General features: G+C 39.9%; 1 protein-coding gene across 3 annotated transcripts in view; it reads right to left on the minus strand.

The window, feature by feature from the left end:
• The window catches only part of SH3KBP1 (SH3 domain containing kinase binding protein 1), a 211,615-nt gene that overhangs the window by 171,398 nt on the left and 13,012 nt on the right, over positions 1–27,205 (minus strand). For 2 of the 3 annotated variants that reach the window (XM_040055023.2, XM_040055022.2), the window contains exon 2: positions 16,970–17,127. In XM_040055023.2, the coding sequence (XP_039910957.1) occupies positions 16,970–17,127 (158 nt within the window). The remainder of the gene's footprint in view (positions 1–16,969; positions 17,128–27,205) is intronic. The other variant, XM_040055024.2, reaches the window with a different exon arrangement.

A 27,205-nucleotide genomic window follows, 5' to 3' on the forward strand; every position in this document is an offset into this window, starting at 1 on the left:
GTCAGAGAAGCCATGACAGCAGCCATTAAAGAGCTTACAGAAGTTCAGAGTGCATGTTCTTCTTGAAGGTTCAGATCTGTTTTACTGTGGGCAAATATTAGATGTGTCACTAAGTGTTTTACAGGCAAAGGGACATAAATCCATGAACAATTTTAAAGAGTGTGGTCATTAATTAGATATTAAACAGGTATTCAGGAGAAAAAAGTTCATGCAGGTGTTCAGTCCTTGACATGCTGAGCACTTACAGCCCTGAGGCCTGAAGTTATTATAATTAGCTGCAGAACAGACATGCTGAGCTGCTCTAGCAGAAATTCATCTGCATGAACAGGAACTGCCTCCTGTACATTGCAGGGACACTGTCTGCAGAGATCCCAAACACAAAAAATCATAGCTGACTCTGATTTTTAGATGCAACCAAGAAAGATGGAGTAAATACCACTTGCCACAAAGAGGAAAAGAGACTTCAGAATGACACTCAGCCTCTGCAAGGTAATAGATGCAAGGACTACATTCTACTACCTCACCTTAATACAACAAAGCACATTTACCTGATTCAACTTTCTTAAATTGTTGAATTGAATCTACTTGTTAAGGTTTTGTCCTTAGATAATTATTTCTTACTAATATCATTTAAAAGATTTAGGTTTCAAGAAAGAAAAAGACAATAAACCAGCTCCATAGCAGTGTAATTTTAAGTGACAAAACTGGTCCATGTAGTTTGCAGTGTTTTCTGCTTCTCCTTAGAGACTGTGAAAAAACTCAGAGTATGGTTTGGAGATAGGTAAGACACACACACGTGTACAGAGTTAAACATTAAAATATTCAAACAACAGTGTAAATTGAAGAATATGCATCTCACGATTTGCAATAGGCAGTGCAATCCAAAGGGAGCCATACAACAGACCACATGAGCTTTGGATCAAATCCATGAAGGTAACACGGCAAACCACCAATAAGGAAAGATTTCATAAAACAAAGCTATGCAAAGTAACTGCTAGGGAGTATCTGTTAAAAGTGAAACCCCAAAACCAAAAAGAAAATCAGAGAAATTGATTTTGATCACACAGTTTACTGCAGTTTTAAAGGAAGCTGAGGGGAATCAATATGAAGTCACTATGGCACATTTGAAAATACCACAAGATAAAAACTTATTACAAACACAGATGTCTGTCTTTGCCAGTACACACTGTCACAGGATTTTTAAACCCAAGAACTCGTTGCTCCTACTCTTAAACCTTGGTAACCTCAATACAAACAGACTGAGGGCCCTATGGGGTGGCTCCCAAGAGCCCCTCTGCTCCACCTCAGGGCTCCAGTTCTTAACTTGCTATGCATTCCAGCAACTTCTACGTGTCTTGTCCCTTGTTTTTATACCAAACCTCTGTGAAACAGGTGCAGTAGATGGCTTACAGACAGTGTTTATGGTCTGCAGAGAACACCATGGGGGAATGCTTAGTAGCAGGGTGATAATGAGGAAGAGAACAGAAGAAAAAGCACCTAAAAAAAGAAAAACAACCAACCCCAAAAACCCAAATGCAAAAGCAGAACCGGTATGCTGCACTTGAATATTACTCTGCATTTCCTCCAGTTCACTTTCACCTTAGTGTTGTCTGGGGTTTTTTAAACTGCATTTATGTTTTTCAACACACTGGCTTGAAAGATACAGTGAGTTACACTGGGTTAAGGTGCCCTATCCAAGCCTTTTAACCCCAACCCACAGCCTCACACCCTTTCAATCACCCTTCTAAAATTCAGCAATTCAACAGAATTGCTAGCATTTGCAATTGTTAGCAATTCAACAGAAACTTTTATTCTGGACACTGTTCTTATCCATCCTTTTTTTTTTTTTTTTTTTTTATCTGTTTTAACAGTGGTTACCAGTTTCATCTCTTCAGAGCAGCAAACATGCCCCAGCCACTGCAATCTTTTCCCTCAACTGCTCTATCACAATTTCATTGTTTCTCTATTTTCCTAGCTTAAGTCTAATACCAGCCTAATACCAGTCTCTCACAAGTTTCTCCTAAAGAGGCAAATATCCTATTTCTAAATGTACTCTTGATAATCTTCTATTCTGGCTGGCCTCTGCCAAGTGTTACTGAACTCAGGTACAAAATTCCACTCCAAGATTTTGTGCTTCTTTTACTTCTCTCAGACAGGTACAATGTGTTTAGAATATGCCTACTGCAAATAATTTTTACTTCAAGACAGAATGGGCTGCTCAAATTCCCTATTCTGAAAACATCTTGTCCATACAAAGCTTCTATCTTAGCAGAGCTCTCCATGAATGACAGGAGTGTGATTCATTTGGCAGCTAAATTATTTAAATAGTTCCACAATGGCATATAAAGCCCCATATACATCACAATTTTTCCCCCACGATTTTTCTTTTCCTTTTCCCTCAGTAATTTTTTCTCAGAATTATTAAATCCTTCTTTCCCCTTCATACAGTTTGGGAATCCTAAGGCTGCAAGAACTCATAAGAAAAGGTTATTATTAGCAGTAGAAGAAAGGGTTGTAGGGAAAAGATGGCTCTATGGGAACTGTGAAATGGAGGCTATTTCAGGTAAGTGAAAAAACCAACACTCATTTGATGTATAACTTCTTCAACAAAACTCATCGCAGTCAGAATCCTGCTTACCCGACAGCACACAGGTGGTTCTCTGGCTGACTACAGATAGAGTCCACAAATTAACACACACTCTTATCCACAGGCAAGCTAGTAAAAAGCAATTCTGGAGAACAAGCCAAACTGTATGTGTAGCAGCAAAGGAGAGAAAAGCAATCCCAATGACATGAAAAAATTCAAACCAATCATTAGTGTACAGAACAAAAAAACCTCAATCTTATTATGAGATGAGTTTCAGAGAGAGTTACAGCAATTCTGAGTAGCTAGAGAAAGATAGTAAAAATTGCTGTGAATTTCAAAAGACCACACAGACTTTGCTTCTCACATAGTTTTGAGTCCATTTGATGAATACAGGCCCATGAATGGATTTACAGGTTACTGAAAATGAGAGAAAAAATATTAAACAGATAATGGATGAGTCAAACTCAATATAGAGAGCAATAGTGAAGTTTAATCTGGGTTACTGTGTATCACTCTTTATCATGTCATGTCTGTCCAGCATGTGCTGTAAAACGAAACACAGAGAAGTGCTGCTTGTATTCTCAAGAGAACGAAAGCCTACCTTGCCACACTATCTCAAGCACACAGAAGACCATCCAAGTCTGTTTAAGGACAAAGAGCAAACAGGATTGATGAAACACCATGGGGGGGAAAAAAAAAACCCAAAAGCCACCTTAACTCACAAGTTGAGGCTAAAGGAACATTTCTAACCAGGAGAGAAAAGGCATTCTCAAGCAGCATTCACTGGGCACAACAACAACCCTATGAGTCTTCATGAATGTGAAACATGGATCCCCTTACAAGAGTAAGGGGATGATCTAAGAGGTATTTTCCAAACTCATCCCATGCCCTGGCTGTCTCACTCCCACACCAACCCATACATACACACTTCCACACCCGTTACCTCACCCCTCACCTCTCTGAGTAATTTGAAGCTACTCAGAGTAACATCTTCATTAATATTCTGATATTTTTATTTCTTTGTTTGTAAGTTTTCTCAGCAGTTACCTCTAACCACCACATCCCCCTAGACTACTTTACATCAGACAAGTCCTGAATTTGTATTGCAGCCTTTCACAAAATATGGATACTTTCTGTAGATTCCCACTTTCACAAAGGGTTACTTATGACTTGCAATAAATTAACAACTCACTTCTTCACAGTTAAAGGTCACTTCAGAACTTGTGGTATATGGAATAAATAACAAAGGAGGGAAATGGATGCACATAAAAGTATAGCCTGAAGAAAGCTAGGTTTTGTTAAAAAAAAAATCAACTAAAGGCACAGTTCACTCAGCCTATACAAATGCTTAAAAATCATAATTTCATGTTACTAAAACCTCCTTCTTTATTCTTGGCATAAGTGCCATCTTGGCATGTGTGTGTGTGTAGGCATATTTTTAATTGCAGTGTGAAAATGTTGCTCATTGAAAGAAAAACTATGTAGTTATAATTAGAAGGGGAAACTATAACCAGCACCTAACTTGATTATACAGAAAAGGCATTGCTTATTCCCAAGATAGAGCCTCTAGGTGTCTTGTACTTCTGCTTACTTTCCTGTATACTACTCCATAGCTGAGTGCTCCCTATTGAGCCAAAGTACTGTGATCCAGCTAATTGCTTTTACAGGCTCACAGAATGGCCAAGTCAGGAAGGCAGCTCTGCAGATTGCTTAGTCCAGCCCACTGGCTCAGTTCAGGGTCAGTAAGGGCAGGATACTCGAGGCTGTGTTCAGCTGGCTGCTAATTACATTCAAACATGAAGGCTCCACGATATCCTTGGACAACCTGTTCCAGCTTCTGGCCAACCTCAAAACAGTTTTTCTTATATTTAAATTATTTTCCTGTATTTCAATTCATACTCACTGTCTCTTCTTTCACTGTCTACTGCCAGGACTCTGGCTCTTTCTGTACTCTAACACATCACGTACTCAGACACTTAATAACATCAGCCTGAGCCTTCTCTTCTCCAGACTGAACAATCCCTTCTCTTCCAGACTCTCCCCAGATGTCACAGGCTCCAATCCCTCAACCACCTTCACAGCCCTGCACAGGATTCACTCCACTCTCTCCATCTCTCTCTTGTACCTGAGAACCCAGAACTGGACACAGAATTCCACAGGGAGAATCCGAGTATTTTGCACAGCTTCCACAGCTGTCATTATTCATTCCAGCCCTTTCACATGAGAATAAAATCTGAATATTAACTACTCTCTTCCAGTCACAGAATTCAAACCTTAAACTTCTTTCTTCCAAGAGAGGCAGGTGGTTAATGACTATATCCAAGAGCAGGTACATATAACTAAGAGGCATAGTTGTCAAATCCTTGGAGAGGAGGAAAAAGAAAAATACAAAAGGAGAAGGGGGAGAAAAAAGAAAGGGAAAATACTACAATGCAACAATGTGCTATATTATGTTAAACAACCAAAGTGGAATTTTCTAAAATGGTACCTACTTGCAAACTTCTGCCAACATAGCTGAGGCAGGAAGACTAGGAGGTGATTAGCAACCAGCTAATTCTGAACCAGCAGAAGCCCCTGCCACTGACTGAAAGTAGCGGAGCTGGTTTAGCTGATTGAGCTTTTGCTGGTACAGCCTGTCTGCTTGCTGTGCAGGGCTTTATTAGATGGCCTTGAAGCAAAGCTTTGCCATGGAGTTGCTGCACAGCAGAAGCTCCCTGGCAATACTTCACGCTAACACCCTTATAACCATGAAAGAACAGCAGAGCAGGAGGTGCAAGTTCCTATCACAAGTGAAGTTGCTCGTCCATAAAGCTCACAAAGAGCAATTTGGTTCTGCCTTATCTTATGCTTTTGCTCCTCACTGAAAGGCACACACATGCAGAAAAAAAGAAAAAAAATATTTCAAGTGGCCACTCTTAACACCAAAAAAAGCAAGGAGCTCTGTTAGTGCTACCAAAGGATCTGCACCAGCCAGTTGTGTTGGCGTAATTTTTTCTGCATACATAGAAAAGCACTTGTTGTATATCACTCTGCATTGTCACTGAATCCTTACATGTGACACTTTTTTACAAGTCCTGTTTACATTTCCCTGACAGCAGCAGGAATGCAAAATCTTACTACTTTGAGATGAAGTTCAACAAAATGGTAGAGTCACTATAATGGCATCATAGTATCAAAAATGCCCTTTCAAGTTCATCTCTTCCCCTGCTACTCCACATCATGCCCCAGTGATGCAAACTTCCCTTTTTCCTCAAGCAGTCTAACCAGCTAATATTAATTGTATTCAACTAAAAACAACTGCCTGTAGCCAATATTTATCTTTAATTTCATTGCTTGTTGCCAGATCTGATGAGGGGATACCAAGTGTGGGAGCCTAGTCAATTTTTCCAACAACGCAATCTAATAAGAGATAGTAATTTAGCCTCTCCCTGTAAATCCTGTTTTCACTTTATGAATGTCTGAAAACATCAGCAGGAAACAAACACATCTGTTAGCACTCATTAGCAAATGCTGGTGCTGCTGGTTGTCAAAACTCAAATCCCATCTCCCTGACTGTCCTTCCAGATAGATTCTTCAATGGTAGGACTTGAGAGAATCTCATTTTAGTACTGACAGGCTCAAAAGCATGACTGAGAAAGCCTCCACTAACACAACAGTCTTCAAATAAAAACCTCTCTCTAACACAGCTGTAATTAATATCTTCTCTCATTCTTTACAGCGCTCAGTGTCATGGAGCTGTGATTTGACAGCAGAAGGACACAGTACAGAGATTGGAGAGGCAGGTTACCAACGCATTACAAGTAACTCCAGGCATGAGCAAGGAAGCCCTGAAGGAGTTCTTCAACCTTGGAACTTGTATGCCCAGTTTCAGCTTCATGAGAACATAAAACCCACACAGAAGCTGGGGGGTGGGAAAATGGGAAGAGAAGGGAAGCTTCTAATGGAAACACGTGAGCCTTGAAAACTTAACTTGGAGTACAGTTTACTCAACTTAAAGTGACCAAACAAAAACCACCCTTTTCTAAATATCTGAATATTCACTAAGAAAACAATTCAATGGTAAAAATCCCAGCCAAAAGAAATGGGGTCAATATTACAGAGTCACTGCAAGCGCCACCAGGGTTCAGAAGGGTGAGCAACACATGTTATTTCCTTGTGCAAACTCTCATATAGAAAAAACCCCTATCTTTATACAACTGCTTAGTGGAGTAAAAAAGGTTGAATTAATGGATACCAGAGGATAAATTTCCTTTATTTATTTTGTAAAATAAAACTCCCTTTAAAGTAAATTTCCCATGCCTTAACTTGTATATTGTGGTATTAGACCCAGTGTTTATTTCTGCATACAACACACATACATCATACATGCCTACTGCATGGACACATATATGTATGGATTTCTGAAAACAGCTGGAAAGGGATTACAGTTTGAGAATGAGCTTTTATTTTACAGTTTAGTGAGTCATTCTTCTGCTTCCACTTACTCAACATTTTCCTCTGATGTCCACCAGTTTGACTAGTCTCTACAAAAATTTCACACTGAATAACAGGCTGCGGAAATTCAAACAACCTAGTAAAAACATGTGGGCTAACAATACAGAAATTAGAAAGTTTTCTGTGCAGAACCACAGAGCAATTAAGAATGATGAAATGCAGTGCCCAGTCCCACAAGCACTGTTGTACCTTCCTTGTCATTCTATCAACCTCAGTGAACCACTGAAAGGTTCCAAAGTATGTATTTTTTTCTTTTGCAGGGAAAAATCCGGTGATATCTCACAGCACGAGAACTCAAATCCTAATTCCTTCCAGGATTTAGCATTCTGTACTTTTCCAAAACACCAGCAACAAACCAGTTTTTGCTTTTGAATTACTTATCATTAATTGTGACAATCTGTTTGTGAGAGCTCATAATGCCAAGGCTGTGCGTTCAATCCCCATAGGGCCATTCACTTAAGAGCTGGATTTCATGATCTTTGCGGGTCCCTTCCAGCTTGGAATATTCTGTGATTCTGCATATCTGTGAACTCCAGCTCACTACCACAGGCCTTCAGGTTCTCTCAGTTTGAAAGGACAGAGTCAGAGTCAAAGAGAGGTAAATACACCAAGTACACCACACAGCATGACAAATCAACTGAAGGTCGCAAATTTTGTAAGTGATGTGGGAACAAAAGTAGAAGCCTGTGCATATGCCTTTCTGTATCTGCACCAACACCACATTTCAGGCAGTTCTACTTATAAGTGGTTTATTTCATTAAATAAATTATATAGCGACCGTTCAACTAAGTTTTAGAATTAGAATCCTCTAAACCAAAAGAGAATAATTAAAAAAATTTTGAAAGCTACATTGAGACATGCATGTAGACTTTTGGTGGGTGAATTTCAGCTATTTTTTATTCAAGATAGATAATGTGGTAGCTCTGAATTACAGGCATTTTTCCATCCATATTTCTCTAATTCAATTCTGGAAGGAAAGTGACTGAGGTCAGCTTAGAGGAACTTCTAAAGGAGGAACAGATTACATTTTGGTAGCACAATAAAATTGAGCCATGGGACACTGGGGAAGCACAAAGGAAATGTGAATATTTGCATCTTACTTTCTTCTACCTCTAGTTATTAGGCATTTGTTGGGCCAGTGATTTGGCAGTGGCTGATGACAGTGTAAGAGCTACGTCTCTGTAATCCATGCAGACAGCAAGACAGCACCATGCGCTAGGACAGGCAGAATGCTCACCCTGCAACGTCCTGGGGCACCACGATAAGGAACCTTGGGGCGAGGGAACAAAAGTGAAAAGATCCTCCAAGCAATCAAAAAGCTGATAAACGCAGGTGGAAAAAGCAAAGCTGAATGATATAATGCCCTTGGCTCCAAGCAGGAAGAGAATAATTTTCAGCCAAAAGGACTGAAAGAGATTTCCATTTGGTTTGTCTTATCAATCAATAGGTAAATACTGACAGCCTGAACACACCGAAGTATGTTTAAAAGGGAAACCAAGGCTTAGCTAAGCTGGTTGTAAGGAACCAGCCAAAATAATGGCAGTAGCTTGTAAACAGCAATGAAGCAGTCATGAAAATGATGAAAGAAGTTTCTGTTTTAGAGACAGTTATCTGTTGGAAGGGTGTTTTTAATCAGGGCTTTTGATAATACTGGTCTACTGCCTCTGGGAAGGCAAATGCAAGCTCTCTGGAAGAACAAATACTGACTCAATCTTTCAAAAGGTGCAGTGAGTCCTCACCAAGAGGGAAATGGACGAATTACAGTTTTGTGAGGCACCAGATACATGCACTCAACACCTTGCACATTCTTTAATGGCTTATGATACATTGATTCGTCTCAATATTCCCATTAAAAAAAAATTCAATGAAAGCAAAAGTCATTACCACCTTCTGTAAAAATGAAAGGTTTGCCTTGTTCCTCCTCCCTAGGTGGGAAGCAGCAATGTTATTTTTTAAAATATATGCTTTACTTGTTTTCCTTCCATCCCTCACCACCTCCCGCTGCCACCACTGACGCTAAGCATCCATCACTGAAGCAGTCTGACTTGAGAGTGAGTAAATAACCAATCCTACTACATGATGGTCATTTACCTGCACCTTTGAATTTTCCACAGTAAGTGAATAACTAGAGTGTCTGTATATAAACAATGATATATTTCATATGGCTGTAACAAAGCCAAAAAATGAGGATTAACAGGCTCACACACACTCGTCTCTTTCCAGCTCTGAAGAGAACAACATGTTCTCTGCTCATAAACCCAAGCTGCTCTAATATGCTCTGTCATATTATAATTTTACTTTTTACTAACAGTGCCAGTGAAATTCTAATAGAGTACATAATTAGGTGACAGCAGGAAATGGCAGACCCTTTAAGGACTGTCTTCGCCATCAGCTTCCCAAACAGTTCCCAAAAGATTCTAGGAGGAAATTGCAGCACTTACAGGAACAGAATACTAAGATACCTAATTAGTCAAATACTACTTCCAACAGCAAATAATGCAAGTAGTTTGTCATTCCAGTTGATATTCACTTTATAAAAACATGAAAACTGTTACATGGTCTACACATGATACTTCAGAAAAAAACAGCACTTCTGTACATAGACGTAAATTCTAAATACAGCAGTGAAAACCCAAATAAATTAAAAATCAACACCACTAAACAAACCCCACATACACACACATATCTACTGTTAATAAATTACAGTGTTTGATCAGAACTAAAGAGTCTCACTAAGTCATGGCAGCAGCAGTTAGAGCAGCAATCTGTGATGGCTTTCTTTTTTTTTTCCTACATGTCCCTATTGCTTTCATCTTCATTCTTACTTACTGTTACTGTTAACACTTAAGTAATATAAACTGAAAGACAATCAGTAGACAAAGTCTGAATACAGGCTGTATTGTTCTATGTAAATGAACTATTTGGCAGACTAAGGCTGAAGCACAACCTTTCACCATTATGATTATTAAATGCTGTAGGTACTCCACAGGCTTCCAGAATACTGCTTCTCTTACAGCCTTTTTTGCAAACAAATATTAAAACCATTAAAATCAGAAAATTTTTCTTAAACTTGAGGGAATCCATCTGAAGGCTTTGTAATTAAACTGCAAAGAAGGTGGAAGTATTGACAAGTATTCTCATGTTAGCTTCAAACAGCAGTGAGACCGAACTGCAATTGAGTTTATAGGTCCTTGTGTTTTAAGAATTTTAATGAGGTTTTTGGTCCTGTCAGGAAAAATCAGATACACAGCTGTACTCTCTTCAAATCCAAAACTGCAGAAGTATGTTTTGCAAGACATTTGTATGCAAATACTGCTAAGAACCTCTACAGATTCTACCTCCAGAGAAGAGTCTCACAGCAGCTTCCTCCAACAGTAAAACAATTGCCAGGCCAAGTGTGAAAATGAATCAGACCAAAATACATGGATTACCAACATATCCACCCACACACAATCTACAGAGAAAATAAAAACATCCGGAGCTTGCAAGGTTGCCAGAGGGGGAAAAAAAGAAAAGAAAACTGATTTTAGGGAAGACACAATGTAAGTTTAGGACATTTTCTCTTTGCCTCACAAGCTTTTAGGACTAGGCTGGAGAAATGTTATGAACCATATAATCCTTCCAATTTTATAAATCCTTATGACTACTTTAAGAGGCTATTGCCAAAACCACATTGAATTCTTTGTATAACACTCACTTCAAATTATAATATATAACTAAGTTCTGAATAAATTGAAGCTACCTAAAGAATTATTATATTATAACACCAAAGAAATTATATATTTGAAAAACTGACTTCTAGATGGCACAATGGGGTCTCATTTCAATTTCTGATCAGATTCTCCTCATGGCTTGAGCTTCAGGAAGGGAAGGGGAAAAAAAAGTACTTGTTTCCCTTTAACCCAAATTAGGGTCAAATTTAAATTTAACAATTTAAACAACAGCATATGTTAAACTGGAATGCTCTACTGAGGTCTTCTTAAGACTACAAAAACAATCTGAGCAAGAAGAGGAAGTAATTGAGTCTCCTTTGTTCATTAATTGATACCACCTACATTAACTCTATCAGTAATACAGTATTATGTGTATTTAAATAAGAATGGTTTTAGACCTCAGCAATTACATTGCATAAAGAATGAAAAGCAATAAATTTTGTTTTCAAATTCATAAATTCCATAATGTCACAGAATGGTTAGAGGGTGGAAGGGACCTTAAAGATCATCTAGCTCAAATCCCCCTGCCATGGGAGGAGCTGGATCCATGGCAGAATTTCTATCAATCCTATCAGTATACAACTACAAGTAAGCCACTGTCTTTTCAGAAGGTTACTGTTTGCAATATAATGTACTAGTCACTAACAACGAGTAAACACCTTAACACTGAAGCTTCACATTACCGTGTGCTCACTACACGACTGCTGCACGTACTCTTACTTTCACATACTTCATAAAATGCTAACAGCCTAATTCCCACAAACCATCCAACAGCTGACAGACCTAAACCACCACCATTTTTTTCCTCTTTTCCACACCCCCACACTCCCCTGAGCAACCCCTCCCCTCAAAGCCTGCCATCAAAACATATCCAACAAACTGGTGACCGCAGGACAGCCAAACCCACGCTTGCTCCCATGATAAACATACGGGATCCATCCTGCTGACTGCAGTGAGCATGGCACGCTTCCATCCACCTGGGAACAGCACCAGTTCCCTGGGACGGGGGGGAAGGAGCCTCCCTCACTGCCTGGGAGTCTCAAATCACTTCCAGGCCCAACAAGCAGGGCAGGTGCCTCAGGGGAGCTCCCTCAGCATCTCTGAATGCAGATGAACAGGTTGAGGTGTGACATCGCTGTACTCAGCCTTGGGCATCCAGGACAGCCCGAGCGCTGTCATTGCTCTGTGCCCATTCCCTCAGAGGAGTGAGCACAGCCAAGACACAGACTATTGACTGGCACAAGGGAATCTTGGTCAATCTGTGTCTTTGTGAGGAGATGGGCTGAAGAGGGAGAAAGATTCTGTTTTACTAGTTTTGCTTTCACCACTGTAAGAGTAATAATGACAGCAGTAATAAATAATAACAGCCTGTGATATTACATTTCTCCTCAACAGAGCTTGATTGCTGTTGACAGGAACAAAACCTCAGAGATTTTCACATTATATTCTCTTGCATTTCACCCTAAGTGTAACAAGTTAATGTGCCATACCCAAAACTTGGAATAAGAAGCTAGTACTCCTGACTCTCATTCAGTTATGATCCCATGATATAAAATAATCCCTGAAAACAAATATGTAGACAGTATTCTAGTAAGATTTCCAAAAGCAACAAGAGAAAAAGCTCATTAATTGAGCTGCAAATTCCTGCCAAGGTGCGGGGCGGGGGAAACAAACTGCCACAGCATAACAATTCACTGACCCAAAAAGCAAGTTATCTTTTCAGGTACCAGGCAGAAATAACTTCCCTAGTCTGTATATAACTATAACCTCAGCGCCTCTGCCAATGCCACAACTTCCCCAGAATCACAGAATATTCTGTGCTGGAAGGGACCCACAAGGAGGATCGAGTCCAGCTCCTAAGTGAATGGCCTGGATGGGGACTGAACCCACAGCACGTGGCTACTGAGGCAAAGCTGACCCAGACATCACTTAATCGACAGTACTCAGACTGCTGAGGAGAGCAGCGAGGGCCCTAAGAGCTACAAACCCCAGAGCTAAGGCAGGAAGCCACAGAGGTGCCAGAGATTGCAAAAGGCTGTGGTTAAGCAGCAGGGGAGGACACCAGGAGCTGTTCAGCTCTCTGCCCTGGCAGGTACCAAGCAGCAGCTGGGGAAGCAGGAACCAAAGTGTTCTCAGCCACGCGAAATATTCTCTTTTCCTGCCCAGGAGCCAAACTTCAGCTGCAAAGGGCCCCTGCATGCGCACAGGACCTTTTTATGTTTTATGAAAAGTTTTATGAAAGCACGAACAGAGATAGGTAGGGGTGTGTAACTAGCGGAAGGGTCTCAGCAAGAAATCACTCAGAGTCCCCCTGCATCCTCTGGCTGGTTGTGATTAAAACAAACAAACAAACAAAACATATAGAGAAGAAAATTAAATGAGAAGCAACAGCTAAGGATCTGCACCATGCACCTAAGATTCAGCATGAACATCTTTGACTTCCCACAACTAATGTGTACTATTTAAAGACTGTATTCTGCTTGCATAACAAGAAATCCAGATTGCTTTTCTGACCCGAGGCAGCAGCACAGTTACACGAATCCCTGCCCCGTTTCACTGATTCTAAAACACAAGCTAAAACAGAATTTCAAAAACAGCTACACTACACTTCTTGCTTAAGATAAATTTACCTCTCCAATTCTACTAGTAACATTGGCAAGTCCACTGGAGTACAGAGAAGCTTTCAGGTTCTTACATGCAGCAGATTCAGTTCACCAGCACAACACTATTCAATCCCATGTAAAAACTGACTTTGAAAATTAAAGCCAGCAAGCATGGCTCTGCACCAGTTTCCTGCTTTCTACATCTTCATATGCTATCAGCAAAATCTGTCTGTGTCAGGTGCCATCACACAAACACAGTTTTACATACATGGATTTCAAGTTGAAGTTTTCAAGCTAGAAAGACATCGAAAACCAACTTTATATCATATAAATGAACAACACTGCAGTCACAACTGATACCTCCTCTTTGTCAGCTGCACAACTGAGAATTAAAACAGACACCCGGAATAGTACATAATTCTCCTTTCGTACTTCTATTTTTCTGCCTGAAAAATTGAAAAAAACCAGAAGCTGACAACCAGATACACTTTCATAAATTTCTTACGGTATCTTCAGCAGCATTATCTCTAACAAGAGTAGGTATCTTCAAGTGTTGACAGAGGTAAGTTAGATCTTAAAGAGAGACCAAAGATTTTTTCTCATATTTAAACAAACTTCTTCCTCAAAACCTTCCGAGTAGCCATAGCCGCAGACTACTAGGCAGTGAAAAAAGAAACAGAAAACAAATTTCAAATACCTTTTCCGTTACGCCTTGCATATTGAATTTCAGAGCATAAGAAGGGTATGAATCCGTCTTTTCCGTCGCTATAAGTACAAATATACAAAAAAATTCAAAGCAGTTGTTTTGTAGATTCAAGAACAGGAAGCACCTCTGCTACAACGTCGTAGAGAAAGTCCCTTGAAAAAAAATATCTGCGTATGTGCTTCACGTATATCATTGCTACCTCCCCTTTCCTCTTTCTGTCACACATCTGTCTTCAGACAACTCCTCTTCAATGGTCTCCTAATTTGCATCTATTCCAAGAACTTTAAAAATGCCTTTACTACAGGCAATTCCAAAAGTCTCTTGCACATCCACAACCTATTTCACGTTCCCTTGAAAAATATGGGGGATTTATTTCGTAAGTAACACTTCAAATGAATGTCTTTTCATAAACATTCCAATATACTGCATTTCCCTAATTTTTCCATTTCTGATTTCTACTTTTTTTCTTCCAAACTCAACTTCAGAATCTGTGCAGTAACATTAACAGAAACCATTCAGAACTCTTTACACTGTTAATTCCATAATTTCATTTCAGCCCAAACACTCAGTTTTTGCAAACCCCAGCGAATTATTTGGAACATCATCACAAATTTATTCAAAAGAAAATAAAATCACAGGAAGGAAAAGCTCTTCTCCCTAAGAAATTATTCCTACCTCTTGAAGGTAGAATGCAAAGCACCTCAAGAATTTAATTTGTAGTTTTTAACCTTTGAATAACTTTCTCAACTACCCTTAGAACCAATTTTGATAAGAAATAGGAATTTAGAGTCGCATTCAAGTCCACTACTTGTGTGTAGCATCCCTCAATTATTTTGTTGACACACACTTTGCCAATGGGGCATGAAGTGACTGCTGGTGAGCCCAACACTGCAGTCAACTTGTTAAAAATTTTTCCATAATCAAGAGAAAATTCACACTTATATTCTTACTGGGCAGAGTGGTTATGCTCAACAAGCTTTCTAATAGCACTACTGTTTTGACTATAGTTCTCCATATAGGAGATTTACACAAGAAAACCAAGAAAAATTAAGATATCCATAATCTAACTCTACTTTAAGTAAGTGTGTACCTTCTACTCCCCCTTACCTAGTTTAGAGAAAATACTTGGCTGTGAAAAACATCTTCGACTTTAAATTCTTCCTTATTTTCAGCTTGAACGCAATGTGGGTTTTAGTTCTTTAGAAAACAGCCCTGGATACTGATTTAAAAAAAAAAAAAAAAAAGGCAGGAAGGAAAGAGTAGGGAGTGGTATGTCATGAGAAGACAAAATCTAAACCATTGACTGTAGTTTTAGAACTTTCTATTGAGAAAAAGCTATTTATATTTCAATTATGTGACAGGATGCCACAGTTTGAAGTAATTTTGGAAAAAAGAAGCCTTAAAATTAGGTACTAATGGTGCCAACTTCCAAATCTCTAGATTAGTATATTCCCATAACAGACATTCATAGGCTGCATTTGTTTAGAACACTAAATCTAACACCTCCTAAAATCAGCAGCAGACTTAAAATATCAGCCAGGAGAAAGTTTAGAGGAAGTCTGCATTTGTCCCACAGTTCAGTTCACCAGAGTTGAAACAGAAAAATATTACCAACACACAATGAATACCAAAACAGCTTCTTTCCCTTAGCCCAAAGTGTTGATTTTCAGAGATTAGCAAAAACCAGATTATTCACTGTCCTCCACCATGCCCTTTTACCTCATTGAGGCCCTGGCTTGCTCCTCATTTTTGCAGCCTGACACACAGAGAGCTGCTCTTTCTTCTTGCCAATGACAGGAGCAAGGATCAGGGCGTGTGTTCATCTCCACAGAAACACCTGAGGCTCCCGTGTCCACCCCCACACCCCCTGCTATGGGCTGGCTAAACTCCCAACCAGACCACTTCCCCCAATTACCTCGACATATGCAGCACTATGGAAGCAAAATGAAATTACTTCATTGTGCCCTTATGTGGCTTAAAACAACAGGCTTAAACAGTTAGAAGAAGTTTAAAAAATTAAAAAAAAAAAATACACTTATACCCTTAGAAAAAGGAAAGCACCAAAGCTCCACGGAAATTGCACTAAAAGATTAACGTAAAAACTATATATGTAATTTACTGTAGTTCTTGGCCTCTTTTCCATAGCGGAGTGTCAGGTTTATTGAGATTTATGGAAATTAACAGCTTAGGTCTGCAATGACAAATCAAGGAGGCTCAGAGGTACTAATAGATGGCTTCATATATGCAGACATTATGTGCGCAAACACAGATGCCCAGTAAAAAGAATAATTTCTTTCTAAACCTCTGAATGGTTGTCCTAAAACAAGGATTACTGCAAGTCATTTGGTATATTAAGTGAATATTAATTAATGATTTTTTTTAGAAGTTTTTACAGCAACTGCATGGAAAAATCTAATTATTCTCAACTAGTTTAGCCAGGAATAAATATTCACCATGAAAAGCTTCTCTAAAACCTATGAAAACATTCTGAAAAAGCAGAATCTGTTACAAAGAAGAAAAAATATTTAAAATGCAATGGCCTATAAGTTGTGCTTTGTTCTCAGACCATAATGTCAAATATTTTCACTGAACAGCAGAGAAATGTAGGGGTAGCTTCTTTTATTTTCAGCTTGTCTTTGCAAAGAAAGTAATAATTTCTTCATAACACTGTCTCAATAGAACACTGCATTATAGATATGCAATATATTGTACATATGCAATACATATCTATACATATGTGTATATGCAATATATTATGGTTTTGGATATAAGAGAGATTATGATATAAAAACTGATTTTTAGTCTGAACAGCACAGTACATCAAGCTTATACACACAACACAAGAACAGTTCCACTTTGTACTCACTCTTACAAAGTTGTCAGGGAACAAACCTCTTCTGCCTTTGAGCTGTCCTTCCCACCAGCCCCCATCATCTTTCTTGATATTGGTGATTATGTCACCCACAGTGATTGTCAGCTCATCGTCATGTTGAGCTTTGTAGTCAAACTCCACTATCGCCTCCACTAAAAGAGAAACACACATATGCACAATTATTGACTACATTTAAGTTTTCCCACCTTCCAAAGGCATAAGAAACACAATCATATATTCTCACTGAAAGCAGTATGTTCAGCTTAACCAAGAGAGTACATTAAAGAGGCAACATGCAATGGTAATGTTCCGTGGGTAATCGCTACAAGAGAGGCCGAAGTGGAAAAACACACAAGAAAGCCCATCATGGTTATGGCAACATGTATTTTTCTTTATTTTTATAAAGGAAATCAATTTGTGATGCTTCAACAATATTTATTCTGGCAGCATAACAAAGTTGGACAAAGTTTTACCTTTTGTTCCCAGTGCTTTCAAAGCATTTTATTTTATATGGAAATAAATATGGAAAGGTTCTCAAATTCATAAGCATCCCAAGCCACTGCAACTACCTTGCTAAATACATTGCTATCAACCTAAAAAGTATTTAACAAGGCTTTTTTTCATCATGATGACCTTCACTGTAGTTTATATAGAAATGCAAAGCTTTACTGCATGAACATGCCCTCATAGGGTTCCATCAGAGACATTTACTTTCACTTGTGATTATGCATCAAAGAATTAAGATGAAATACTTTTATTGCACTGAATGTCTGTTATCAGAGTTGCATTATAAGCTTGCTACCATTATATGGTATATCTGTCTCTTCCCAAGAAGTCTCCCCATCCCTTGAAACCACACACACAAGAAAGCCTCTGTTGAGAATTAAGGAAGTCATAAAGATTGAAAAATTCCTTCAGAGAATCAAAAATAATACTTCTGGGGTACTCAATATGGAAGCCATAGTTATATTTATTGGTTCATCAAACATTTACTGGCCAGACTGGTCAGGTCTGGGACAGCCGTATCTTAAACCTTAATCCTGTTTTCTTCAGTGGAAAAGCTCATCCCAAGACTTTCCACCAAACATTTAGCACTTAGAGCATTGAAAAAGCAAAGTGAGTACTAGCAACAGGCATCTGCTTTCTGCACAAATGACTGTGCCGTGTAAACCCTGCAAGCTCTAGCCTGCAAACAGGCAATACCAGCTCACAAAGCAAAGCCAACCATTACAACACAGGCAGCAAAAAGGTTCTGCCTGAATAACAAACCCTGCATACTAAACTGAATTAAGTTGACAAGAAAGCAGAGTTAGTTCTTTCCGCCCCCAAAATGTCACACAGTCACAATGCTGAATATCTCCATCCCTCCTCCAGAGCCTGCAAGTCATAGCTAAAGCAGTGTTCTGACTTTTGCATACACACCAGCCACAAGTTTATGGCCTATAATATTCCTCTATTACTACTTCTGTGAAGTCAAAAACCACTGTAAAACGAGTTTACAAGAGGCCTGCTGAACTACATAATGAACAGCAAAAGAGAAAGAGGGGCACCACACATTATAAGCTGACATGCAAACAGATAATGAAAAATTTATCAGTGAAATTTAACTGAAAAATCAGTCATTCAGGGTGAGAGAGACCTCACATCTCTAGTTCAGCTTTCTGTTCAAAGCAGGACCAGCTCTGAGGTCAAACCACGTTACTCAGCGCTTTGCCCATATGGGTCTTTGAAATCCTCCCACCTCCTCCTATAGAGGCAGGCAGGGCAGGCAGGGGAATCTGCTCTACTGCTTGACTGGGAAAAAGGTTTTCTCTCTACAGTCTATTGGAGCCTTTCTTGTAGGATCACATCACTCCTCCTGCTCACAGCATCCTGCCTAGAACAGCCCAGGGAACCAGAAGCTGCCTCATGCTCTGCTTCGTGTCCCCCAGCATCCCTGGGCCCTTCTCCACCAAGCTGCTTTCCACACACTCAGGCACAGCCTGTACTCCTGCCCAGGGTTATTCCTCTCCAGCTGTAGGACTTGCCATTTCCCTCTGCTCATGAGCATCCTGCCAGCCCATGTCTCCAGCCCCCTGAGGCCTCTACGAATGGCAGCACGACCCTCTGGGGAGGCAAACACTTGCCAGTTCTGCAGCACGTGCCAAGCTGCTCAGAGCCCTCTCTGCCCTGTTCTCCGGGTCATTAGTGCAGACACTGAGCAGCATCAGCCCCATTACCCACCCCTGGGGCACCACTGCCAGTGACCAGCCTGCAGCTGGAGCTTGTGCTGCCCTTTGAGTCCCACATTTCAGCCAGGTTGTTCCACTCACCTGTGCTGCACCTCATCCGCTCCTCGAGTTACAGCAGACAGTGACAAAAGCTTTGCTGAAGTCAACATAAACAACATTCACTCCACCAAGTCAGCGATCTCATGGTAGAAGACCAACAGATTGCTCAGACATGACTTCCATTTCATAAATCCACACTGACTACTCCCAACCATCTTCCTGTCCTTCATATGTTTGGGAGGATTATTTGTGATAATATGTTTGATTATTTGAAAGAACCAGCTTTCAATGGTTCACATGCAGCTGACCAGCCAGCAGTTTTCAGAAAAAAAAAGAGGCTTCTTGCCCTTCCTGAAGACAGGAGGTACATTCTTCTGGTTTTAATGAACCTCTCCTAATCACAGTGACTTTTTGAAGATCAAGAGGGACCTCCCAATATCAGTCAGCTCTCTCAGGACATACCACACACCAGCGCCATGGCTTTGCATGTGACCTGTTTGTTTAAACATTCCCTAACCTGATTCTCTTCCACTGAGGGAAGGTTTACCTTGCCCTGGATTTTTCTGCTGGTTTCAGAGTCCTAAACAGGCCAAAGCCTTTCCTCTTCAAGTCTGGGGTTGCAATCCTGCTCTCTGCCTATCCCCCTCTCCTCTCTGGATCCTGAACTTTATCTAATCTCCCAGTCAGTGCTGCCAGGGCTGCCCTCAGCCTTCAGATTCCCAAGCAGTTCTTTGTTTGCAGGTATGAGATCCAGTAGACAACACACTCCAGAGACCTCCTGAACTGCTCACACCCAGCCCAGCACATAAACAAGCTACACCATCTCTCTAGCAGATATGGGGGTGATTGAATATGAGCTATGCTATCGTTCTTCACAATCCCAATGAAATCGTAACTCTGAAGCTGCATGCAGACATTTAACTCCTCTTCTTTGCATCCCATGCTGTCTGCATGAGAACACAGACATTCCAGAGAGGCAACCAGCTGCGCTGACTTCCCAGAAAGAGTGACAGACTTTTCCCTGTAATTCTGAAAAGCACTTCCTTGTTTATATGGGTGTACTTGGGAAAGGCCCCCTTCCCAACTTTTCTGATTACAATGTCCCTATTGTTTATACCACATTTTATTTGCCAGCCTGGTCCACCAATTGCTCATAAGATAGCTGGCAGAGATGCCTGTGTCCTAGTCAGGTGAATCCCATCTTTTCCAAGCAATCCTCAAAATCACCCTCATGATTATAAAACTAGAATTCTGTTGCTGACTATGCAACCAGCTTACCCACAGGATCTCTCCACTCATCCTAATGCACTTTGCTCTCACCCAAAGGATCAAGGAGAATCCACCTAGGCTCCCACACTCTTGGTCATCACCCCAGAGCCATACAGTCACAGCTGATCATTTCAGATCCCTTCCGGCGGTATCACTGAAACCCACAGGGGAGAGCAGCAGGGAGGAGTTGTGTGCAGCCAGACAAGCTTTGGCAGCCTCACCACAGCCATCCAGATCCTGGCAGGCAACAAGCCCCTCTAGATGACAGGCCAGCTCAGGTCAGGTCAGCAGATGGGAGTCCCCAACACTCTCAGCAGGGAATGTCCCTACTGTTACCACTTCCCATTTTCCCCTGCTGCTTCTGCATGGCTCAGATTTACCAGCTTGGGTGCTTCACTGGACTGAGCACCCAGACCCCCATCACCTACAAAAGCATTGAATCTGTTCTCTAATGGCAGATCCTGAAGTGGAGCAGGAACCTTCCTCCTGGCATCAGAAGTTATAAACTTCAGGTTCTCAGGCTTGTCATTCTGGGATTCTCTAAACCCACCCCAAGAGGCACAGACTCCATCTGTCCTTCATTCAGGAAAGTTGTGGGCTTGGGGTTTTGAAACCTCAGGGACCTGAAGATTTGGAAAACACAACCATCTGACTTCAGCCAACTAACGATTTTTACAAATATTTCTAATATATGAACTAGAGTCCCCAAATTAGCATCAATATTACCCATATAAACATAAACATAAACATACAGTTTACCCCAGACCAACCAGTGCATTTGGATCAGAAGTTGTATTTACACAATAGCTCTCCAAGGACTACTGGATTCAAGCAGTGGCATCAAGGTACACACATCAATGAAAGTTTTCATCTCAGAAGAAAAACTACTCTCCCACTCTGTTAAGTCCCATATTTTTCAAGAGTTCTAGAATCTGTTGCTGTCCTTGCAGTATTCCCTTAAGAAGGCTGCAAAAATGACAAGATTATTGACAGTTTTCCTATTAATTACCTTCTCTCTCTTAAGTTGAGGCACCAAAAGGTGGAATGGGGCTGTTGACCTCACTCCACAGTGGCTTGGCTAGGCTGGAGGCACTGGAGTTAACTCCCTGAAGTTTGTCTGGCTTGCACTAATTCACATACAGACAGCTGCAGCTGTTCAATCACTTTTGTTTTACTGAAAGTTTGTTTAAACAAACAGAAAACCCCAACCCTTTACTGTTCAGGTTTTTCTCTGTCTATAAAAGTTTCCAGTTATTAAAAACACACATAAATATTTTTTAAAACTGCCTCCTCTCAGAGAATTTGATTACTGTAACGTAAGTGTGTGTAAGCTGTCAGAGACATGTGAGTCACCAAAATAGGACCACACAATGAAGATGTTTATAAACTCTTCAAAGGAAGCCAAAAGGAAACAGTATGGAAAGAGAAATAAGAGTACACCTAAAAAATGTGCAGAATTAGGACAAACTGATGGGAAGGTACGTCTGAGATCACTCAAAATTCCCCTTTATCACAGTACTGAAGTTTGAAAAGCATACAACAGCCAAAAGTGCTCTACAATTTAAAGGTTCTTGCAGCTGCAGTTTTTAAATCAAACTCATTTTCTAAAGCATACTAAATCACCGCACCTCCTCAAACTGTGTTTTGAAAAATTCATTCTGCCAGTCAAAATCTTTTTTGTTTATTTTGAGGTGAAACTTAGTCTTCATGGAAGTTGGACTGATATTAGAGACAACACTGATCCAGGTTTGTTATGAAAAAGCAGATCAGAGCTGTGCTTCACATCTTTAAGTACAAGATACCTGATTCCTGAGGTGGATTTCTCCTCAGGAACTAAAACTGTGGCCCAGTTCACAAAATGATTCATGAACTCCACGGAGAGTGAGCTCAAACTGATTTTATTTGTTAACCAACAAAGGTTGGTCTTGGGCCCAGCGCTGCCAAGGTAAACAGATTGTTACATTAACAGCCAAAACTCAAACCTCTTTTAAGCCAAGAGAAAAATAAAATGACAACATTGGGACAGGTAGATTTGGTTTCTCATTTTAGATGAAATTTTAGAGAAATTTTCTTCAAAATATTACCTTGTGATGCCTGAAAATCAAACCTGCCCCAGCCTGCAAACTCTAGCTACTAGAATCTTTCTGTTAGAAAAAGGCATTTTGCACATTACGAATGGAAACCAGTATCAAAAGCTATTCAAGTTATTTTGATCTACAAGGAGAACATTTATTCTCACGCCAACAAAATCAGCTATTCTTAGTCTTATATTACCATCAATCCAAACTGTAACATAAAAACTCAAGAAATAGAATCACAGCTAGTTATTAAGAGCGCTGCTGGAGACTGGCACAGTATAACTCATTACTGCAATGTTAGGGACAAAGGTTTTTTTTAATTTAATGCTTAGTGGTTTGGATTAAAATACAAATTTGAATTGTTAATGATATGAACCAGGCATTGAAATGTAACCTGACCGCTGTATTTTTAAAAAGCCTATCTAGAAAAAAACCTGTTGATTAAAAGTTTAACTACTCCTACCATTCATTCCCCAAATTAGTCTTGCATGTACAGGTAAAATTATTTTGTTGATAATTACAAATATTTTTCTTATTGTTTAGTTTGTTTCCTTGCCACATTTTAAATTGCAAGTAAAATCGAACCTCTTAAACTGACCTAGTCAGAATTTCTTTAATAATGTTACCAATACTTGAAGACAGAAATGTCTCTGTTTATTCTGCTTTCAGTTATTGTATAGTGCCTTTCCAAGCAAGAAATAATAAAGAAAAAAACCCAGAGATTTGCTACTGTGCAACAAAAACTATGACATTAGATCAGTTTCTTGTGAGACATCTGAAGTGTGTAGGCACAATGGAAATGTTATTAACCTCTTTGGCACTATTCCACCCGAGTAACAGCATCCATATGGCAACACCACCTTCTGCAGCAGTCTGGTTTTACATCCAAAAGTAGCTATTGGAGTAAATATGGCAGTTAAGGAGTTAAGAGCTGTAAGTTTTATGTTTTTGCTTTTCTAAATCACTCAGCCCCATGTGAAGGATAAACATGCTTGTTGCATTGGCTTACCCCAAAAAAACCAGAACAGAAACCAGACAGACTACCGGCAAATACTCTGCATTCAAGCTTTCAGTTAAAGCCCAAATTAAATTTCCCCAGAAGAGAGTGCATCACTCTTTAGCATAAACATCTTCTAACAGGTTAAAAATCTGACCATTGAATTCCATTTACCTCAGCTTCACAGACAAGGTCTTCTTCAAATGTGCTGTTCTATCTAAGACACCTGGGTACAAACTGGTGAGCCTAGAACACTTCCAGAGCTTATGGGCATACTTTAAAAACCCCCACATTATTTTTGCTGTATGACAGGTGTAATAAAACTCTTAGTGAAGTAGCAGAAAGCATTAGGAGAGAAAAAATCAGTACCTTTTATTAGACCAACAGCAAAGCATGACTGACTTACAATCTGAATTTAAACAACGAAACAAACAAAAAAGGGGGAAAAAAAAAATCCAGGGGGGAGATAAAACAACAAAACAAAACAAAACAAACAAACAAAAACCCCAACCAAACTACATTACATTCAATAATGCTGGTTTCCTAAACTAGACCTGGAGGGCCAGAAGGTCTGATGATCAAATATGACCTACAAAGCCACTGCTTCCTTCACTCTAAGAACACTGAGCAGCTGCCAGGCCAACCACATGAGGGATGCTGGGGTAGAAATAGGACTGAGAGAAGAGAGACAGATTCATATAAAGTCTGATGTGGCTCCTCTACCAGAGAACAAAATAATCTGTGGTTTATAAAGTCTCGACTCTCTTAATGTCATTACACTTCATAATATGAGATGAAGGAATGAGTCACTGAACAGGCCTTGGAGTCATCATTCTACCAAAATGGAAATGCCTTGTAAAAATTGATTAAATAACAATATACCACTAACTTTACAGCTTAAGTGAAAATTACAACGGGGATTTTTAAGAAAGCTTGAGCTGTTAGTTTTGTAGCATGTCTGTGGCACAAAAAAAATCACCACATCAACAAACTTCAACATTTTGTATCTACTTGATTGCAAGCAAGATCCATCATTTCCCTGAAAACTTAATTCCAAATTTTGCTCAATTTCTAACATCTCTCTTTTGCAATGCTATCAGGAAAAATACTCCCTGCTAAAAGTATTTGCATGGATTTCACTTCACGAAAAAGAAAAGCTGTAGGGGAAGGAAAAAACAGTATCAGAAGGAAAAGCAGTACTATTTAATCTTCAGGATGTTAAATCCATGCTACATGATAAACAGCAACTCCTCCACTTAGACAACAGCCTTCAGTTTACATTATATTTTCCTATTTCCCCTTTGCAAACAATGAGGGGGAGCTAAAGGTCACAGTCCTAGAATAGCACCTTCAGTGCATCACTCCCTCCAAGAGCAGAGCAGCCACAGAAGGGGGCACCTAAATCACATTGCCTGGGGTCCTTTTCTTGTTACAGCCCCAGCCTCCTCCCGCAGGCCACAAATCCCCACCCAGCGTGCACCCTGGGGCACCACAGGCAGCCACAGAGGCTCAGGACACATGGGCAGCACTGGAGGGGAAGCCCCGGGGTGTGAATTCACACGTGCACTCACACAGGCACAGGAAGAGAGGAGCTGTGCACAGAACCCCATCCAAATCCTAACCTGGAGCAGTGAACACCCGGCCCGGGGCTGTCCTAATGGGACTCTTCTCTGGGCAGCAGCACAGCTGAAGCCACTCCAGCTGACAGAACACCTGAGCTGTCCTCCAAGAAAAGAAGAGAGCTCGTTTTCTGGTTTTCAAAGAGGCATGCTTGGTTCCAGTTTTTAAAACTGCAAACATGCACTTATTCGAGTGGAAATCACCCAGTGTGACAAGAAATACTTAATATTCCAGCTAGGGCACTTGGTATGACCACAATCCATCAAAAAAAAAAAAAAAAAAACCCCTCACATTTACAGTCAGGTAAAGAACAACAGTAAATCAGCGTGTTCGTGTTTTTGTATTTACATGGGGTGTTTCCACATAAAATACACATCCCATTGCAAGTTTGTGGTAAACAACTTCAGGTAAGTGTTTCTAATAAACATGGATTTAACTAGCCTATCACAGTAGTTGCCTCTAAGTGAATTTATTGTGATTTTATCTCCAATACAAACTTTTTATCCAATATGCCAAAGCACATCTGAACAGCAAAAACACTCATGCACGTGTAACTATGGAGTAAGCAAGGAAAGATCACTGTGGTAGTTCTAGGCGGCAGCAGTTACATCTATACTGTCCCTTAATACTACTTTGGATCCAACAACACGTTAGATTTTATTGGGATGAGTCTCCTTGACTGTTCAGAAAGGCTGAGATTGCACAGATAATCTTTGGCGTTCACATGGCTGTCAGTCAGAGGAAGCACTTCTATTCCATGAATTAATTGATCTTTTCCTGCAGGCAAAATGGTCCTTCTGCCTTGGACAATGAACTACTCAAATCACATTGTTGCTACTGAGAGACTAAGTTTACTGTAATCCATTGGCTCTATCAACCAGAGTGTCTCTCAACTACAGCAGATGCTCCCAGTGGACAGCATGCAGTGTGGAAATACCCCATGAAAATACAAAAATACAAACCTACTTTAAATTCACATTGTCAAGTTTGCAGACAATGTGCATTGTGTTAACCTGTACCTAAAGAAATATAGTCCTTTCTCACAGGCAAAATTGTCTTAAGAGCTGTTCACCTTTGGAATTGTTCTTCCCCTCAGAAGCTAATGCACATAAGGACCCATTCAGAAAAAATGGAAGACATTAGATTCAGAGGAAATCATTTAACATCATTATCTTAACATCAGTTCCTGCCTCCTCCAATATCCATAAAAACAATTCAAAGTTCTGAAGAGTGTAAATTACTATACCCATCGCTAAGAAAAACAGAAAAAGAGAAGAGTACTGTAACTTAAGGTAAACAAAGACAAGTAAGTCCCATTCAACAAACTATCTATTCATACAAACTTGTTAGTAATGCTTCTCTATTCTAGCAGTTATTATATCTCATTCTCAGACAACTGAGAGGATATTGGGACGATATGAGTTACTTCTTCAGAACAAAAAGGTGACAGATTACAGCTAAATACACCCAGAACTATTTATAAAACCACCACATGGCTAAATTCATGAGAACTGCTACCAAATTAATGTATCATCATACCATGAAAATAAATACTGTGGTAAATTACTCAGAAGTACTAGCCCAATATTCTAGTCCCAAAGATGCCTTGACAATGTTTATAGATGCAAATGGATGATACTGAGGTGAAAAGACAAATGAATAAAAAATTGAAAAGACATGGAACAACCACCTTTTCAGAGATGATGTAGCGTCATTTAACCCTCAGGAAGATGAGCAGAGATTGTGGTCAACAAGTGGTTCACAGTCTTCATATTGTGTAATGCACGGCATTTGTTAAAACTCTGAGCTTCTAAACCGGCAACATTCACCTCGTCTCATTAAAACCAGACTGGAAGCATGAATTATGAATATGATCTCAGAGGAGCTTGGAGGATTTCACTAGATGCCTAAGCTGTTACTATAACCACACATCTTTGCCAAAAGTAGCAACCCTTATGCACAGGAGGAGGATGGGGAGAATACAACATACTCCTCT

The sequence above is a fragment of the Hirundo rustica genome, chromosome 2, assembly GCF_015227805.2.
Source record: "Hirundo rustica isolate bHirRus1 chromosome 2, bHirRus1.pri.v3, whole genome shotgun sequence".
Classification (NCBI taxonomy): Eukaryota; Metazoa; Chordata; class Aves; order Passeriformes; family Hirundinidae; genus Hirundo; species Hirundo rustica.